General features: G+C 45.1%; 1 protein-coding gene across 3 annotated transcripts in view; it reads left to right on the top strand.

Moving 5' to 3' along the window:
• The window catches only part of Atg16 (Autophagy-related 16), a 187409-nt gene that overhangs the window by 84164 nt on the left and 83164 nt on the right, over positions 1 to 20081 (top strand). For 2 of the 3 annotated variants that reach the window (XM_077657219.1, XM_077657220.1), the window contains exon 8: positions 18296 to 18502. The exons of the other annotated variant lie outside the window; for it this stretch is intronic. In XM_077657219.1, the coding sequence (XP_077513345.1) occupies positions 18296 to 18502 (207 nt within the window). The remainder of the gene's footprint in view (positions 1 to 18295; positions 18503 to 20081) is intronic. 3 annotated transcript variants of the gene reach the window in all.

Raw genomic sequence — 20081 nt, 5'->3', positions numbered from 1 at the left:
GTGTCCAGGGGCTTCGTTCAAGAGAACGGGGTTCCTCAAGGGTGTATTTTGAGCACGACATTGTTTGTTATTAAAGTAAATTCCATAGCCAAAGTCATACCGAAGGCCATTATGTATTCCGTCTATGTTGACGATCTGCAAATAGCCTGCACATCTTCAAACCTGGTAACATGCGAGAGACAAATACAGCTGACAATGGATAAACTGGTGACCTGGGCAGACGAGAACGGTTTCCGGTTTTCCACACAGAAAACCGTGGCCATTCTTTTCTCTATTAAGCGAGGCTTACAGGCTGACCCATTTATACACCTGAACAAAACACAGCTACCGGTGAAAAATGAGCACAAATTCCTAGGCGTAACCTTTGACAAAAAGCTCACTTTCCTGCCTCATATAAATGCACTAAAAAAGAAAGCCTCCCGATCCCTCAACATACTCAAAGTACTGTCACGAAAACATTGGGGTGCCGACAGGACATGCCTTCTAAAAATTTACCGCTCTGTAGTACGCTCTACCCTTGATTATGGATGTATAGTGTATGGGTCAGCGAGACCATCATACCTTAAACGACTAGATACAGTGCATAACTTGGGTTTGCGTCTCTCCACTGGTGCTTACAGGACATCACCAATTAACAGTCTTTATGTAGAAACCAACGAACCGTCACTCGAGGACCGAAGAACCATGCTCACGTGCTCGTACGTTTTAAAAATCCGTTCGCTTCCCAAACACCTATGTTACCCCATAGTCACAAAGTGCCCATCAAGAACACTTTTTAACAACAAACCACAAGCTACCAGACCACTCCTCCTGCGTTTTGAAGAGATGTGTCAAAACCTCGGAGTACTGGACACATTACCTGCCATTGCTCGAAGACGAGCTCCACTGCCTCCATGGCACAATTTTCCGGCAATCTGTGATTTTACCCTTACGCAGGTCCAAAAAACACAAACTCCAAAACAACATATAGTACAGGAATTCCTTGCACTCGAAGAAAAATACAGTAGTTTTACGGACTTTTACACTGACGGTTCAAAAACGAATGTTTACGTAGGAAGCGCAGTGGTGCGAGGAAATTCGGAGACAGCAATGCGACTTCCACAGTGCGCATCCATCTTCAGCGCAGAATGTTACGCAGTATGTGTGGCAACAAAAAAAATACTAAACGAGAACCTCAAAAACACTATTATTTACACAGACTCTTTAAGTGTACTTACAGCCCTCCACTCTAGAAACGCAACCACTCCTATACTTGGGGACATCATACACAACATTGTAACAGCAACAGCTCGAGGACAGAACATTAAACTCTGCTGGGTCCCGAGCCACGTCGGAATAAAAGGAAATGAGAGAGCAGATTTGTGTGCCGCTCAAGCTCGGGGCAAGGAAATAAAAAAAGTAGATATACCCTTTAATGACTGTATGAAATTAGTTCAACAGAAATTAAGACAAAAATGGCAGTCGCGTTGGAACAGCGAAGTGAATAATAAATTGCACTTTGTAAAACCAGTTTTGGGTGAATTTAAGTCATGTGTGCACCAGGAACGTTTTAAAGAAGTGGTTTTATGCCGTCTGCGAATTGGCCACACGCACCTCACGCACAACTTTCTGCTAACAAAACAAGATAAACCTGGTTGTGTGGAATGCGGAGAAGAACTTACTGTTAACCACATTTTATTCTCATGTGTGAAACTAGAAAAACTAAGAAAAAAGTACTTCACTCAATTTTATCATGAATACATTCCTTTTCACCCAACATTGCTCTTAGCTGATAATGCCATTGTTAACATACCCTCCGTTTTTAGCTTTTTAAAAGCAGCGGGCGTCCTCGAAAAACTGTAATTTTTGAACCACTGGTTCCCTTTATTACATGATACACCTCAGCCACTTTCTCATTCCTGAGAAGTAGGCTGAGGCTTTTTATTTGATTGGTTGGGAGCCTCAGGATCCTTGCCTAGCCAAGGATAGCCGCTAAGGCTGCCTGACCTTCTTTAACGCTTTTACCATTAGCGATTTCCAAATTTCTTCTCTTCTTTTACTAGGCAGCACAATGGTTTTAGGTCATCTACGCCATCGGCATTTTTTGATATTCGTAAACATTCTACAGAAAGCCAATTCTACACCTTGAGTTTGGCGCATGATGGCCTTAGCTGCCTATGTGCCATAATACCCAACACCCAACACCCAACAGTTATGTCGGGCATAGTTGAATGCAGTTTTGGAAATCGCAGGTCAGTGCGTAAAGGGCTCTCACCAGTGAACACTAAGCAAAAAAATTGGTTAAATTCCTCTGCTACCTCACTGGAGGTAAGGAGCTTGCCTTCTTTAGTTATTGACACTGAGGACTTGGAACTGTAATTTGGATTAGCAACTCCCCAATATTTTTTAGGATTGTTCTTTAACAGATATGAAAGGTCATTGCTATAAAACTTCTCCTTCGCGACTTCAATTTCAGGTTTGCACAGCTGCGCATGTGTGCAGTATTGATTCCATTGCGTTCAGATCCTGACACTTTAGATTTCGTGTACAACCTATTCTTTTTGTTTATACATCTTTTGGCGCTCCTTGTGAACCATGTGCTATCTGTTGAAGTGGTGATGGTGACTTTGGGCACGTACTTATCTTTTAGCAAAGTTAGTTTGTCACGAATAAGAGACCAGTTTTCATTGGCATCCTGCGAATTGAAAGAATGGAAAACATCGGCAGAGGAGAAGGATAGTTCATGGAGCAGCATATCAACATTTGCTCTGTCATAATCAAATATAACTTCTTTTGCTTTTTCTGGCTTATTCGTGGCTACTGTGAAATCGCACTGCAAAATCCTGTGGTCACTCACATCATCGAGCACGTTTACCGATGTCTTGTCCCATTGCGTTGTCAGCGCAAGATCTAAGAGCGAATTGCGATGCGTAGGTATGGAAACTGATGCAGATCGAAAAGTGATAGTGCATCCAGAAAATTCTGGTATTCACGCTTTCTTATGCCGTGAAGGGGCTGCATGTCTGCCAAGCAATATGCGGGTAATTGAAGTCACTGGCCAGGAATATTGGTGATCGTGGAAATTTGTTCTGCACGTAAGTTAGAGATTAATTCAGGTTTTCAGGGAATTCCTTGTGCGAATCAGGTGGGCGACAGCAGACCTCAACGGCACAAGTTACAGGCGGTGATAGACGCAATGCAACCCACAAAATTTCCAGACATGATCCTGTATCAACATCATAGGCTTGCAGGCTTTTCCTTATGGCTATCAATACCCCACCATAGCACGATGTAATGCGATCTTTTCTAAATAATGAACAATGGCTGGACAAGGATAGTTCAGAATCAGCAGTATTGGGAGATAACCAGGTCCAACACAAGGTCAGCTGAGCATGCTTCGAGATATGAACAAACATTATCTTGTTTTGGAAAGAGGCAGCGGAAGTTTGACACTAAAATTGACAATGTCGAATTTATGGGTTTATTTTGTAGTCGGTGGTCCTGAGCAGTCGCGTCGTGTTAAGGAGGAGTAGGGATTTCACTAGTGCCGCTTTTGGGAAAAGCAGCCACTTCTTTAGAGTGGCGCTTGGGGAGTGCTGTCACTTCTTTGGTTGCAAAGTTAAATGAATACAGTGTATTAACGCGTTAAGGAGTTAAGGAGCTCCTGCAGAAAAGCCGCATCTTGGTGGACACCTGAACCGTGGTGCCGTGCCATAAGGGAAGAGATTTTCCTTCCTTTGCAGCAGACATGGTATGGGAGAATTGTGAGACAGGCATCATTTCCTTTCCTTAAAACCAATTTTCATTTCAATTTCCTTCCCTTATGGGTGTCCAGGGTGGAGATATGTGAGAACAGGCGTCCTTTCCTTAAATTGTCCAAGGGACTCCTTGGCAGCGCTGCAACATGCTGTCATGTCTCAGAAAAACACAGTTGGGATTTGCAGCCAAGCATAAGTAGTAATCTACCGAGCCTATGTATTTGCGTCACACTCGCCTACAAGTGACGAACAGAAGTGGTTAGGTGCGAGAATTCGGCCGCAAATCCCACTCGGCAGCTGATTGTCTGTCTTTTTATGGCAGATCCGGGAGGGGTGCTGCCACAGGCAGTGATCGCGCTTGCGCTTTAGCCTGTTTATGATGGGTGGTGAACCAATGACTTGGCAGTGATTCAGCGAACACTTGGTGGCAGGTAGCTGCCATGAACAGTTGGTAGTCAGCAGACCCGTGCAGGTTTTGCGTCCGTCGCAGTCGTTTCGTCAATACAGGTGAAGAACAGAAGTGGTTAGGTGCAAAAATTCGGCCACAAATTCCAATTGACAATGACAACAATATCTGACAGTGACCTCCTGTTCCTGTATGACGAAGAAATATTGGAAGGGCTAAAAGAACAGCATGTAACCAATGTACACAGAATAAAAATCTGAAAAGACAACAAATAAATCCCCACAAAGCACCTTGTCCTCACCTTTGCCTCCTGCACACTGCCCGACTCAAGAGACGTAGGCCACACCAAAATATCAGTCCGAACATATCCCCAACCCTCGGCGCTGCTTCAGGTGCCAATGATTTGGCCAAGGCTCGCAGAGCTGCCGTGGTCAAGAAAAATGCTCAAAATGCTCCTCAAACGATCATATCTCTAACAAATGCACTGCTCCTCCACACTGTACGAACTGTTGCGGTGATCACCCAGCCTACTCACGATCATGTTCACATTGAAAAATAGAAAAGGAAATAATCACCCTCAAAAAAAAGGAAAATATCACATTCAATGAAGCAGGAGGAGGACCCGTCACAGTTAAAAAGCTTTTCTTTGCTCCCAACGCAAACTTCGCCGATGCTGTGCGATGGGGTGGTGCACCACACCACGTCCTGAAATACCGCAAGTGTGACGTAGAACGTCATCTAATGGCGAGGGCGGAAACTGTGCGAGAGCCGTCTTATGCTACCTATGGCATCAAAACTGTGCCTGTCCAGGCCTCGCCAAGCCAATACCCCCCCCCCCCCCCCCGGCAGAGGCAGCTAAAGCTGCCCCGCCAACTCTCAAAGAGAGCCCAAGAAGTTCCTTCCAACCAGGAGAGGCCTACGACTCGACTCGTGCACCCATTTCTTCACGGGAGTCGAGCACCTCCAAGGAGGTGATGGATACCACCCCAGCACGGCTGTGTTGGAGAGGCAGCATAACTCTCTTGAAAAAAGGAATGCCAAGAATAACGTCTCCTGAAAACTAACTTTCCCAACACCTGACACTAAAATATGCCATTTTTGGCTCACTGGAACTGTAGAGGAATGATGAGAAACAACACAGACATTACAGACATACTTAAATCAACGTCTCCTATAGGTTTGTGTCTTCAGGAGACAAACCTAGGGCTAAAAAGCACAAATATCTTGATAAAAATTCCAAATTTTCCGACAAGATAGAGAACAGGCGAACAGGCTCTCAGGTGGCATCGAAATTATAACGCAACGCGGCGTCCCTGCTCGCGAATATCATTCAAAACAAACTGAGTATGTATCAGTCAGTGTAGTTACACACAAAACAATAACAATACGCTCTGTATATATACCACCACACATCACAGTTACTATCCACGATTTGGAAAGCCTTTTCCGTCAGCTACACGAAGCATATGTGGTAGTTGGGGATTTTAATGCGCACTCCCCCTTTTTGGGCAGTGAGCGCACAGACACCAGAGGCCAAATAATTGAAATTTTTATACTTACAAATAACATGCGTAATGAATACAGGAAAAGCTGCATATTGCTCTGCCAGCTCAGGAAAAATAAGTTGCCTTGATTTAACCTTCGTATCACCATCAGTTTTTAATGATTTTATTTGGAATGTTTTAAATTTTAAGATTCTAGAGGAAGTGACCACTTACCCACAGTTTCAAAATTATCCTCAATCCAAATCATTCTAGCACGACCTAAGCGCTGGAAACTCCAACTAGCTGACTGGTCACTTGTTTGCCGCATATGCCACATTACATAAACAATTCGATGGTGGACTAAGCATAGATGAAATAAATGAACAATTTACCACTTGTATAATTTTTGCTGCAAAGATGGCGATTCCACAAATATCAAGACAAGAAAAAATCACAAGGTTTGGTGGACACAGGAGTGTGCAGACTAGCAAAAAAAGAACAAAACAAAGCATGGGGAATATTTCGAAGGTACCCCACAGCTGAGAACCTGTTATTATTTAAAAAGGGCCGGTCCAGTGTGCACCGTATTCGAAGAAATGCCGAAAAAACGTGCTGCAGGAAATATGTGTCTACAGTAAATAGTTCACTACCGTCCAAGAAATTGTGGGATGAGGTCCGGAAACTCAGCGGCGACTATTCTCCTTACACTTTTCCACTTCTGTCCACTCCTGGTACACGAACAACTTTAGAAGAACAGGCAAACATATTGGGTGAGCACTTCGCTGCTGTTTCCAGTTCTTCCAACTACACAGACATTTAGAAAATACAAAATCATAACATAAAAAACAAAAGCTTCCCACAGGAGCAGGCATGAATGATTATAACAGGAAAATGACAATGCAGGAACTAAATAGAGTACTATCTTCAGGCAAACAGACAGCAGCAGGCCCAGGTAATATACACGACACCATGCTTGCACATCTCTCTGAGGCCGCCGTTGAGGCATTCCTAAAATTCTTCAGTAAAATCTGGATTTCAGGGAAAATACCTAAGGCATGGAAGAAAGCCATCACCTTTCTTGAAGCCTGGCAAACCATCATCCAAGTCCTGGTAGTTAGACCAGTTGCACTTACCAGCTGCCTAGCAAAATCATTTGAAAGTGTGGTGAACATCTGACTTACATTTGTTCTTGAATCTCGTCCCCTTCTAGACATACATCAGTGTGGTTTCAAAAAAGTATGCTCCACCACACCATAGATCATCTTGTCTGGCTTGAAAACGCAATGCGGGAAGCGTTCATACATAGGCAGCATTGTCTTGCGGTCTTCTTTTGACACAGAGAAAGCGTACGACACCACTTTCGGCGCAGTCGCACGGAATCGAGTCCGGGTAGCACGGAACACACTTCGTAACACGTGGGAACAGCGTCGTCCGACAACCAGCCCCTATCGCAGACGCGGATGAGGCTGCAGACGAATGCCGTGGAGTTTCAGCATACTCCGTGACCTAGCAGATCTAGGCATCCGGGGCAGGATGCTGAACTGTTTGAGCAAATTTCTATCAGACCGCTCATTCCAAGTACGTCTAGGTACTACCCTGTCAGTGGCTTACATCCAGGAGAACGGTGTATCTTAGGGGTATGTTCTGAGTATTACACTTTTCATAGTAAAAATGAACTTCATAGCAAAAATAATCCCCAAGTCGATTATGTATTCAGTGTATGTAGATGACCCGCAAATTGTATGTACACCCTCCAGCATATCAACATGTGAGAGACAGATGCACATGACTGTAAATAAATTAGCTAATTGGGCAGATAAAGACGGATTCAAATTTTCCCCACAAAAATTAGTGGCTGTACTGTTCTCGCTCAAATGAGGCTAGCAGAGTGACCCCACACTATGCCTGAATGAAGCTGTGTTACCAGTAAAACAGAAAAACAAGTTCTTGGCTATAACATTTGATAAAAAGCTCACGTTCATACCTCACGTAAACAGCCTAAAGAAGAAAGCATCTCGAACCATAAGTGTGCTCAAGGTACTTTAAAAAATACGCTGGGGTTCCGATAGAACTTTCTTTTTGCAGATTTTCCGCTCACTAGTGTGCTCCTGTTTAGATTATGGGCGTATAGTCCATGGCTCAGCCAGGCTGTCATATTTGAAACGACTAAACCCAGTTCACAACTTGGGCCTCCGTTTTTCAAGTGGTGCGTACAGAACATCTCCCATAAATAGTCTTTATGTACAAACAAATGAACAGTCCCCAGCACACAGAAGAACAATGCTCACAAGCGCATACGTACTAAAAATAAGGTCTCTACCGAAGCATATTTGTTATCCAGCCATTACAAAGTGCACCTCCAGAACACTGTTCAACAGCAAACCACAGTCAATCAGACGTCTGCTTCTCCGCTTCGAGGATAGTTGCCAAACCTTAGGAATATCAGATACCCTTCCTGATGTCGCCTCAAAGCATGACCCACTGGCCCCATGGTACAGCCTTCTCACTGTGTGTGGCTTCACATTAACACACCTCCGAAAAAAATGAACAGCACACCAGCACATATTGCAGGAATACCGGGTACTGCAAGAAAAATACGCGAACTACATGAATTTTTACACTGATGGCTCAATAACAGCAGAATATGTCGGAAGCGCAGTTGTACAAGGAAACTGGCAAAAATAGTTAGGCTGCCAAACTGTGCATCGATTTTTACAGCTAAGTATTATGCAGTCTCTGTAGCTGTATGCAGAACAATCAATAACAACATTCAAAAAAGCATAATCTACACGGATTCACTTAGCGTGCTCACGGCATTACACTGCAGAAATGCAGTGGAACCCTTCTTAGGAAACTTGTTACATAGCATAGAAAAAGTCAAAACACAGGGACATATAATAAAAGTCTGCTGTGTGCTGAGACATGTTGGAAAGTATGGTAATGAAAGAGCTGACAAATGGTCTGCATAGGCTCGCAGTCGTGCAATTGAGAAAGTCAGCGTACCCCATAGAGACTGCATGAAATTAATACACTCTGATCTCGATGCTACACGGCAAGAAACCGGGGACAGTGAAGTAAATAACAAACTGCATTTGGTAAAGCCTGCACTGGGTGAATGGAGAACCTGTAGTCGCCAGGAACGTTTCATAGAAGTAATTTTATGTCGTATTGTGCATATGCACCTTTCCCACAACTTCTTACTAAAAAAAGAAGACAAACCTATTTGTGAAAAATGGGGAGGTGAAAATTACAGTACAGCACATCTTAATTTCATGCACAGAACTTGAATCGCTGAGTACAAAGTATTTTACTCCATGCTACAAAGAACGCATTCCTCTTCACCCAGCATTGATTTTAGGTCAAGATGCACTTATTGCTATTCCAAATGTTTTTAGCTTTTTAAGGGAAGCAGGTCTCCTTGAAAAGCTTTGAATTCCGACCCTGCGCCTTCCTACATACGGTGATGCACCTCAGCCACATTCTCATTCCTGAGAACAGGGCTGAAGTTTTTTATCTTGATGAGTTGGGAGCCTCGAGATCAGTGTCGCGGCAAGGATGCTTGCTGTAGTTACTTGCCTTTCTTTAAAGCTTTCACTAATAGCAATTTTTAAAGTTTCTTTCCTTTCGCATTACTAACAAGCACAAATTAAAGTTTTAGGCCCTCTACACCACTGAGAGTTTTTCAGATTTGTAAAATTCAGCAGAAAACATTTTTCTTACACCCTGAGCTTGGCGCATGATAACCTTAAACCCAAAACAACACAAAACACTTTATGAATAGGACTCAGTGCAGTATGCAGCATTATCTTTCTTGGAAGAGACCTCCAGTACATCAGTTTTTTTCTCTTTTAACTAGTCACCATTTCTTGCAGGGTTTAACCTTGCTTTTCTGTCATCTCTTCTGAGCGCCACTGTGTTGCCAGTGGTGCTGCCATTAAGAGTGGTTGCTGGTACCTGTGATAAATGTCGCCAGTCTTAATTTATTGATAGTATTCTTGAAACCACACTAGTGCTCTCAGCTGTCATTTTGATAATATCTATGCATCTCGGTTAATGCCACGCTCGTCATTGCAACAGCAGTGCGGCAGTTGTCATGTCCCCAATACAAATGCTACTGCTACAGAAAGTGAGACTGCCACGTGGAAAAATGAGGTTTTAAATCGTTCTGCAATGTTTCTCAGTGCCACAGCAAGGCAATCATTTATTTGGGCAAAAAGGTTTCTGTCGCCGCAAAAAAAAAAAAAAAAAATTAGTCGATAAAAGTCAGTAGACTATCCTTTTAATGGGGGAAATGGGTTTTGGGGGTGAAATTTTAATCTTTTGGTGCAGAGCCATGAAATTTGGCACAGATTAAATACAAATTTTCACTCATATGCATTCAGTAGTTTTGACATAAATATTTATGTGCTGCATTGCATACCACATTATATCCATGCTTGCATAATGCACTCGTTCTCATCATGTCAAAGCAATGGCAGAGTAAAAAGAATAGGAAAGTAATTAAAAAATTTGGGAATGTAGCTGCATGAGGAAAGTATAAAGGAATGCAACGCGACAAACCTCATGAAAATCCATCAAGCCATTGCTGTGCTGCGCTTTCTGCAAGCAAAACAGTGGGGTCAAAAAACACTTTTGATGATGATGATTACGGATCTTTATGGCGCAAGGGCATCTACGGCCAAAGAGCACCATGGCACAAGGTATTTTCCATTTCTCAAGGTGGGGCCAAAGACCCATTTTCCAAGCATTTCACCCTAAAGAAGCCAAGCACCAGACCAGGGGAAAGCTTGTACCTATTGTATCACCAGTGGGTACCCGGCGGCACTGGGGATTGAACCTGGCACCTCCCGCATGCATGGCAGATGCTCAACCACTTGGCCACCGCTGGGGTAAAAAAAAACAAAACGCACTATTGAGAAAAATGGCCCCGAGGTTTCACGAGCAGTTCATGGCAGTGGCTTTGTAGAGGCCACCACATTTTGAATGTTTTTGCACTTTTTTTTTATCATATGCATGTGGTTTTAACATGAGTAGTCTGGTGGAACAAGCTTTCCAGTGACACTGAACTCGTCACGAGTGACAATGCAGAAGCGGAGGTATTGTGCTCGGAAATCGGCCATTTTCACGGAGATTGCTACCAGTCTTTTTGCTGCCCACAGTCATAAAGCACTTTCATAGCAGATCCCACATTCCAAATCTGCTGTTTTTTAAAATTCGACTTTTTACATGATTTTCGCGATTTGTGTGCTGCGTCCCCACTTAAAGAAAGAACACGTCTTGGACCTTGTGTTATAGCTTGCATTGCATTTTTATGAGCTGTGTGCTTGCAAAGACTGTGGATGAACAACCATGGCCAAGAGCAGTTTAGCAGAAGGGAGGACCTTTAGGTGAAATGAGTGAAGATTTCAGATATTGCCTTCAGGTGCTGTGTCCACATATGTGTAAATGACTGGAGCACTATCATGCTTCATGTACAAGGTGCAATGTGCTACAGTGTACTTATACATGAAAAATTATGTGCAGAAACACTGTCAAACCAGGCATGCATAATGAACGCTGTGGAAATATGGCGGGGGACAGCCTTCCGCCCCTGCCCGCATTCCCACTCCACGGATGCAGCGTTCCCGCTCGCTAACCGCGGATGGGATTCGTGCTCGAGGGAACAAAGGGAGGGGACGACAAAGCGTTAACACTCATATGCTATTTATTACACTTGCAATTAATACACAGAGCGGACCAGCTAGCTACAAAACATCAACGAGGCATTCCTCGGAAATAGAAGGCTACGTAAGGACTTCTGACTTACCGGCTGGGGCGGGGGCGTGACTTTCGGAGGTATCGGCGGCGAACGTTTGTATGCGCTGATAATGGCGGCCGGGTTTTCCCGTGCACGCCGCATTCTTGGGGCAAAGCCATTCCCTAGCATTTGCTGGGGAAGGCGACCAGAGCGCGCGTTTGCTGCGCTCGCTTCGCTGCCTGGAACCAGAAGTCCAGTGGCAAGGCACAACGGATCCCCGTGCGCCTGCCGCGGAAGGTGACGAGAGCATGCCGCTGCAACCGGTCACGACGCTGGCCGGATCCCCAAGAGGCTCTGCTCTGTCCGGTCCCACAGAATTCCGCATAACCTACGGGGTGGCGCTCCTGTCGCCGTTCCCTTTCCCCCATGAGGGAGACTTCCCTCCTCACCCAGCCCGTGCTGTGTGACCGCCGATGAAGATGGGCTGCGTCGAAATGGAAGGGGGAAACAGGTTTCCACAATGCTGAGGAATGGACATTTGGGCTAGCTGGTAAGGTGCCATACTGAATCTATCTAGGTGAACGACAAGGGCTATACTCATCTCACAAGTTGCTTGCAGCACAGTGAAAGCTAGAGCTCTCTCAGCCAGTCAGGTCCAAGGCAGACAGCAAAACAACAAATAGTCCCTAAAATATTTGAGCAGTGCTGCAGTTATTTTTCAGAAAGTTATTGCAGTAATTGAAAATGTAGTTCAGGATGGTGTTTTGAGTGTACAGCGAGTGTTTCATTCACTGATTCAAATAGCAGAGAAAGTATGCACTCATGAGCACAGCACTGCGAAGGCCTTTTGCAGAGTGGTGCGCCACCATTTGTAAACATGACGTCCGCTGAGTCAGCCGAGTGTCCTGCACGCAGCAAGTGGGCACTGGTGCTCTGTCCTTCCCAGTGATGGAGCCACCAGTTGCAGGATGAGGGGCACAGAGGAACACTTTTGCAGCTCATGCAGTTCTGATTGGCTCAGATTGCCACAGCCTTCACAGTGCTGCAAAAGACTTGTGAGATGGAGTATAGGAAGGAGACGGGACAAGCGCAGTCAGTTTTGTCACTTTTTTAGTCCTTGTCTTTCATGCTGGTAGATTCAGTGAGAATGCTGAAGATCATAGTTAAAATGCTCACCATCTTATATTACGATCGCTATAATATGGCTCCATTGAGTGCATGTTTTTATCTGCTTGTTTTGAAAACATCAGTGCTGAAGGGCCGTATAATATGCAGATTTGTTTGCATAAGGACTTCGCATAACTGGAATCAGTCTGAAAAATCTGATTGGAACCTTGAAAGCAGCTTTGAGTCACAACATGGATAAATGAGCACCCCACAGTTCCAGCTAGTCAGTAAGAAAGGATGTATGGCTGCAGTGATGCAGTCCTTTGTTGTTCCAAGCTAGCTTACCTTCCCTTCATCGGCTTCTCACAAAGTCAAATTGTTTTTTTTTAATGATTTAGTGATGTATTTCCTGTGGAATGGCATTGCAGCACTCGTGCAGCTCAAAGTGATAAACGAAATCGCAAGGCCATCATTCGGAGGCAAATTCAGTAAAACGGCACACCTTCTATATCTGCACACTTGCATGCGACCAACTCTGGTAAGCGGAAAACTAAACTTCCAGGGGTCCTGTGGTTTTGGATTCTAGTACAATGCACGCTATGGAAGTAACCGGACATTTACTCTCGCACTACCATCTGCTCGTCTGAGAAAGCAACCACCAGTGAGAGCGAGCAGGGTAAATGGCGCACAGTTAATATTTTTGTTAGTGGACACAGTTAGCTTTTCGTTTTTTTTTTTTTTTTACTTGTGGAGCTGCATACATCCTGGTGGAAATGGGCATCTGTGCGGGGTGCATGCTACCCACGGCTTGGCCGAGACTACCTTAGATCCTGTAAATAGGTCGGCTTTACATATCGGTCTGTCACACCAACTGTAGATGGTCATTTTTCCAAAGGGGACAACTTCAACCTGTTGTTCTAAGTGAAAATTTATTCTCTGGCTCTTTCTGGCCAGAAAGACGTGTTTACTGTCGAGAAAGTGCTAATTTTCAAACTGTGTGGAACAACGAGGGCAGTGATTGAAGTCTAGTGTCTGAAGGAAACCCGTCTGGTTGGCATGGTGCATGACGAAAATAGAAGGCACGCTGACCAAAAGAAATGATGGGATGACGTTTCGGCTCCCCCCACGGGAGCCTTGTTCACAATGAGGCAGAACGTAGCTGCGTCGTTTATTTATACACGGTGCATGAGCGAACCCAGGCACCTGGTGTAGATTGGGGGCAAGTTTCCGTCATTTCAATTAAGCGTATGCGCTCGTGAATCATGAATAATCACGATTCCAGATAGATCCGTGATTTCTTGTCGCTTTCTTTTGCGATCACACTTGCCTCTGCCCAGTTTATGTTGTGTGCAGCGGACACAGAAAGCTCGGCAAGCACATTTTGATCTGCATGCCAGTTTCTGACGTCACTCTGGTGATCACGTATTCTTCGCTCAAAGTCACCCGACTTGCCGATGTACACAGACGGGTGGTCCGCATATGGGGTCGAATACACAACACCTGGGAACGTTTCCTTCTTCAGCTTGTTTTTGATTTGCACTAGCTGACTCCTCAGTTTCCAAGTTGGCACATGCGCTGTCTTAACTTTGTAGGACCGTAATATATGCGCCAAAGGTTCCCTGATGCCAGGAACATAGGGAATCGCGGCTCGTTTCTGGGTAGCGGGATTAGCTTGCAGCCTGGGACGTTCCATGTGGCGGTGTACAGAGTCCATGACGTGTACAGGATAGCCACAGGTGGACAAGACACACCATACACGCACATCTTCAGCAATCCGGTCTTCTCCTCTGGAACAGATATCTTTTCGTCGGAGGAGTGATGACACTACAGAACGTTTCTGGCAATCAGGGTGAACGGACTTCAAAGGGAGGTACCGGCTGGTGTGCATGGGTTTTCTGTAAATGGTAAAATTTAGACGTGAGGACTGTCTGGAAACGAGTATATCTAAAAACGGGAGGCGGCCGTCGCTTTCCTCTTCAACAGGGAACTCTATGCTAGGCTCCAAAATGTTAAGGCAAATACTAAAGTCATGTAATGCTCCTTTCTTCAGGATGCAAAAGCAGTCGTCCACGTACCTCAGGAACACTTTTGGGGAAGGTGTGAACACAAGAGCGCGGCCTTCGATTTCTTACATGGCCAAGTTAGCAACTGTCATGGAAATCGATGCACCCATGGCGGCTCCGCGAATCTACCTGAACGGGACATCCTCAGAAGTGTAGTACGTGTTTGACAGGCAGAATCTGAGAAGGCGGGCCAGGTCATGCACATTTATCGGAGTTCTTTCTGGCAGTGATGGGTCTGATTCAAAGGCGGCGGTGCATATTTCCACGGCAAGGTCAATTGGCACACTTGTAAAGAGTAAGTTTACGTCAAATGAAACCATAATTTCTCTGGCGTTGATTTCAAGGTTTTGAACCTTTTCAATGAAGTGATGGGTGTTGCGTAAGTGTGTAGGGCTCCTGCCGACGAGAGGAGAGATTACTCTGTGCAGAAATTTGGACAGATTCTGAAGCGGCGAACACATAAAATTCACTATAGGGCGCAAAGGGACGTCAGGCTTGTGAATCTTTGGTAAGCTGTAGATGGCTGAGGCTGAACCATTGTGGCATAACAGGTAGAAATACAGTGACCTGTGCTGCAGGGGCACTACTCGAAAGTTGTCGGCCAGCAATTTCTATAGTTCTCTCTGCATCTTGGCCGTCGGTTCTCGCGCGAGATGAGCGTAAGTGCTAACGCCTTCTAAGAGGGTCAGCAGTTCCTTTTTGTAATCGCACTTATGTAAAAGCACAGTGGCATTCCCCTTGTCGGCTGGAAGTATTGCAATGTCTGGATTAGTGCGGAGGCTTGTAATGCTTCTTTTTTTTGACGCGTAAGGGGAGAGACAGATGAATGCAAACATAGCTTGGAAAGGATGCTCACCACGCGTGTGCGGGCTTCGTCTCGTCGCGACGGGTCAACCTGGTTCAAAGCATTCTCTGCAGTACACGCGTGGTGAGCGTCCTCTCCCCTTATGCATTGAGGGCAGTGCTGTGGACACAACACAGACCTGTGTGTCCTCCTTCCTCCGTCTGTGCTGCTTTGTGCAGCTTGAAAATTAACGAAATGCGCCAACTAGCCTACCAGAAGGTTCTTGATAAAATTTGTTTTTAAAAAAGCTTCTTGCTAGTCGATCCAAATACATGACATCCTTACCGAAAAGGATAGGTTTCCACCATTTTGAAGTGAATGACGGTGTAGCACTGCCCCATAATCGGTGTCGGTGCACGCATTTTACGTGAAAAATTGGCTGGTGATGGCGACACTTGTATTTTGCTTTTTTGTCTTTGAGTGTGGCGCGAAAAAAAATCAGATGCTAAAGCGATGTTAAGATTGCAAGGAGCATGCTCTCTACAATTAAAAAAAACAAGTAAACCATTAAAGAGAAAGCTCGAGAATGACTAAATGCTGACAGCTATGTCCACAAGCTGGCGTTTCTCGTGTATAACCGACTTGGTAATGAAATTCATTATAAGCGGGTTTGGTTATACCGAACTGCTTCATATATTGAAGAAATTCTGCTGAATTGTGCTGTTCGTTATAACCGTGCCTTACTTTATTATAAGGAGTAAAGATGTCAGCACACCAGTGCTATCCACTCGGGGTTGTTGTGTGTATGCAGCAATATTGTGTGCTTTGGTTTTGATGGTTCCTTCTAGGGATCCTTGAGACATATATCCAGTTGCAGCATATAGAAGAATACTGCTAAGTTGTTCCCTGAAAATGAGCATTCTGTTATTAGGAGGAATATGACGGGCACATTGCATCTGAATGATTATCTATTTGACATCTTTGGCACATCCACTTTTCGGAGAGTCCTTTGTTTTGTGTTGCGTGCTCTTTTCTTCCTATGATTTTCCTTCATGCTGCGGCTGGTTCTTGCCCAGAATTATACACCGTTTTATGAATAACCTGCAGGTGTTGAAATGTGGAAGTGTGGGCTTGGTTGCCATGTTGCCATTGGTGTTAGCGCACCTTTGGTAATGGTTGTGATATGGCTGTTAGTTCTTCTTGGTTATTCCTTGAAACTGTAACAGTCCCTGTTGCCACAAGCTTTGTGGCTTCTCTCTTGTGAAGCCTTGGATGTACCTGCCGTGATGATGCCCAGCAGCTCTTGCGGATATGCTTGCTTCCGCTCGTTGCATTAGTTTGGTCTTGACAGCTTCTCGACCAAGACTGTGTTCAGTCAAGCAAAGAGCGGTAGGACCTTAGTCTTGTCTTGACTACAGCAGCATTTGCAGCTAATAAGCAGACTGGTGATGCCCTGTTTGATTTCAGATGGGTGTGTGCCACTGTCTGTTTAGCAAACTCATACAGCATGCGGGCATCATTTATCCCCTTAATGGCCACCAATTGTGACGTGAAACGATGTGATGAAAATGATCATTCAGTTTAAAGGTTTGTAATATCGCTGCTTCCTCTGCAGGCAGTCCCAAGTTTGAAAGGTACCAGATCCCGTACTGCCAGATCCCGTACTTGACAGATCACGTACTGCCATCTGTTGCATCCATTTGTAACTACAAAGCTGTTTTTTGCACTCAGTGCATCAGTAATCATGTGAACAGCTTTGAAGTATACTCAACATTGCATTTCACACTTTTAGATGCGCAAAAAAATACGCAGGACGAAACGCACTCACAACTGCGTTGCTGCAAAACGGCTAATAAGAAAGGAACATTGAAATCTGAACCACGCTGCTGCAAAAGTGGGGAAGTGCACGCCAAATAACTTTGCTTCGTTTTTTTTACCTAACGCAAGACCTGTTTAGTTAGTTGAGTGGAAGGCCGACTCGCATTTCTGCCACCTGCTTTTGCGATAGGATAGGCTTCGACTGTTCTGTACACCTAGCATTCTTTATTCCTGAAAAATGATAATCAAGAAGTGCAAAACAAGAAGTTTCAGGAGAACCATCGCAAATATGACAGTGATCTGAGAGATGAAAACCTGGCATCTTCCCTGCTGAGCAGTAACCAGCAGCAGCAAGTGTGTTTTGGGTGTGCCAACGCAGAGTACAAGGGTAGCAATGTGCACAAATTCAGTTTCCTGATGCTATGTTGGCAATAGTGGCAGGCTTTTACAGGCAAAGAGAAAAAAAAAGACCTATAGTGTATAGACAACACATGTGCTTTTCTTTCCTTCATGTTCTATGTCAACTTACTCAGTTTTGTATCCTTCTGAAAAATGAAACTGCAGTCAGTGCAGGGTAGCTTTCATGGAGATTTGCAGGATAAGACTTATGGTGCAGCGAGTATGAATCATTTTGCCGTACTTTTAAAGCTTTTAAAAAAAGAACTTTTAAAAATTTATTGGCTCACTCAACTGGCTGTGGCTCAATTTGGGTTTGTATGCTTCCACCCCTAGAAGAAGAACTGGGCATGGTCAGGGCAAGGGGAAAATGACAGATGGTCCCTTGGGTTGACGGTATAGATTGCAAGAGAAGGCAAGCATAGCAGGAGGCCACAGAAAGATGAATGGGTGGACGAGATCATGGAGTTTGTGGGAATAAGGTGTCTGCAGCTGGCACAACAGGACTGCGTCAATTGGAGAAATATGGGGCAGGCCTTTCGCGTACAGTGGACTTGCGTAGTAAGGCTGCTGCTGCTACTACTGCTGTTGTTGCTGCTGCTGTTGCTGCTGCTAATGATGATGAGTTTCCACCTCCCCAGTCAAAGTTTCCTCGCTGTGGCTTATGTGAAAGGGTGGCAGCCCTGATTGGTGGAGCGCCCCGGGCAGTTGCTGAGTGTTGGTGTGAGGTTCGTCAAAAATGTCCCCCTCCCGGTCAGCACAGCGCCTTGGGTGATCGAGGCGGGTTCTCATCGTGCCGCTGGTCGCCGCTCTGCGGTGCTCCCTCCTCCTTGTGGCTCCCCCCCCCAGCGGGTTCACGCCGAAGGTCAGGGCGTGACCCCGCACGGATGCTGCCATCCACATCACACTTGCCCATTGGGGGCACAGATGATGATCGGCTCGAGACAAAACAAGTCCGAAAATCCAATCGGTGAGTTGTGGGCAGTCTCGAGCGGCCACTGTGTATCGTCCCCACTGGTGGATGCTGCTGCGACTCCTGGTGTGTGTCTGTGACAGTCCCGTGACAAGTGTCCAAACAGCAGTCGGTTGCACCCCTACTTCCAGGAAACCTGCCAGCAGCAGCCGTCTGTTCTCTTGTGCTGCAAGTGCTGTGGTTTCTGTTTTTACTTTAAAGCGATAGCATTTAGTTTGTCTTCTCACAAAAAATTTCTGGGTTCTATGTCGCAAAATTTCCTGATTGGTCACATGGGTCATGACATCATGAACAACACGTGACCCAGTCATAGGGCACCATCGAATTTGAAAATCTGAGGACCTCCGAAATTTGGATGTTGGCACATTTAAAAAAATTGCAAAGGATCCCAAAAGTTTTGGAAGCAGGCCCACTACACAAAGTGGATTCGGGTCGATAAGTGGGGATTAGTGGGTGGATAAAAGTGGATTACTGGGTGGGATTGGCATAATTTGTTTATGGTAATCCAATGGAAGGTACTTGAACTCTCTAGAAGGTGATGACTTATGCGTACCATATAAGGGCAATGGAACTGGTTCCAACTGGAGTTTTGGCAGGAGAATTTCAGGAAAACCATTAGACATCATAGGCACCATAGCAGGCAACCTAAATGCTATTACATTTTCTTCGTTAAGAATGTGGTTAAGAAGGCTCCCAAGTTTTTTGCTCTGGAAGGCATGAGGCAGGGATTTTGTGGAGAGTGATGCTATGCCCTATGGGCCTGGCCTCACTGTCTGTACAAGTCTGCCACAAGCATGGCGGACATGTTTTCTAGTAAACCTATCACATGGCTGGGTCCATGGATATGCCACTCAGCTGCATTGCATAGCATTGATGCACCAGATACAATGATAGTGGGGCGGGCATTGCTTTTGGAACATCTTCAGTTTGGCAGCTCTGTCTTTTGTTGTACAGCCTTCGGCACAGCACTGGCAGTCTCGAAGGCGTGTCAGTTCCGGAACATTCACTTGAGGTATTAAAGCAGCTGTACTCAAAAGCGGCGTCCAAAAATTCAGTGCTTTTTTGCTAATAAGCACGGTTCTTTTCCCACACATATTTTATCAGGATAACTAATTTTATTAGTACAGCTAGGAGTAGTGGGAAAGAGAACATGCAAGCCTGTGGCAATACAAGCCGATCTCATGACTGTGGCGATTCTAAACACCCTGTCATGCTGTCTTGCCATCAGCTTTTGAAAGCACATGAAAGCTATGCACGCTAAAATGCTCATTCAGTGCACTTCCCGCTTTCAGAATTAAGGGCACTGTTCTAAAAAATTGGGGGCACGCTTCATCGTGTTTGCAAAGGGGCATGCCTCCCAAATTGTACCAAAGCCACATGGATGCACGATCAGCCCACATCACCTTGGGCTTGCATGTTCCCTTTCACATTGCTTCTGCCTGTACATATAGTTCTGGCCTAGAGTGCGTTTTGTTTTAAGTTCAGAAAAGCAGATTATGGGATTGCGCGGACATTAGGGCTTTTATTCTACGGGTGCAGACAGTGCACTTTTCATTGCAGCTGAGTGCCACAGCCG

The sequence above is a fragment of the Amblyomma americanum genome, chromosome 3 (assembly GCF_052857255.1).
Source record: "Amblyomma americanum isolate KBUSLIRL-KWMA chromosome 3, ASM5285725v1, whole genome shotgun sequence".
Classification (NCBI taxonomy): Eukaryota; Metazoa; Arthropoda; class Arachnida; order Ixodida; family Ixodidae; genus Amblyomma; species Amblyomma americanum.
This window is presented reverse-complemented; position numbering and strand designations above follow the sequence as displayed.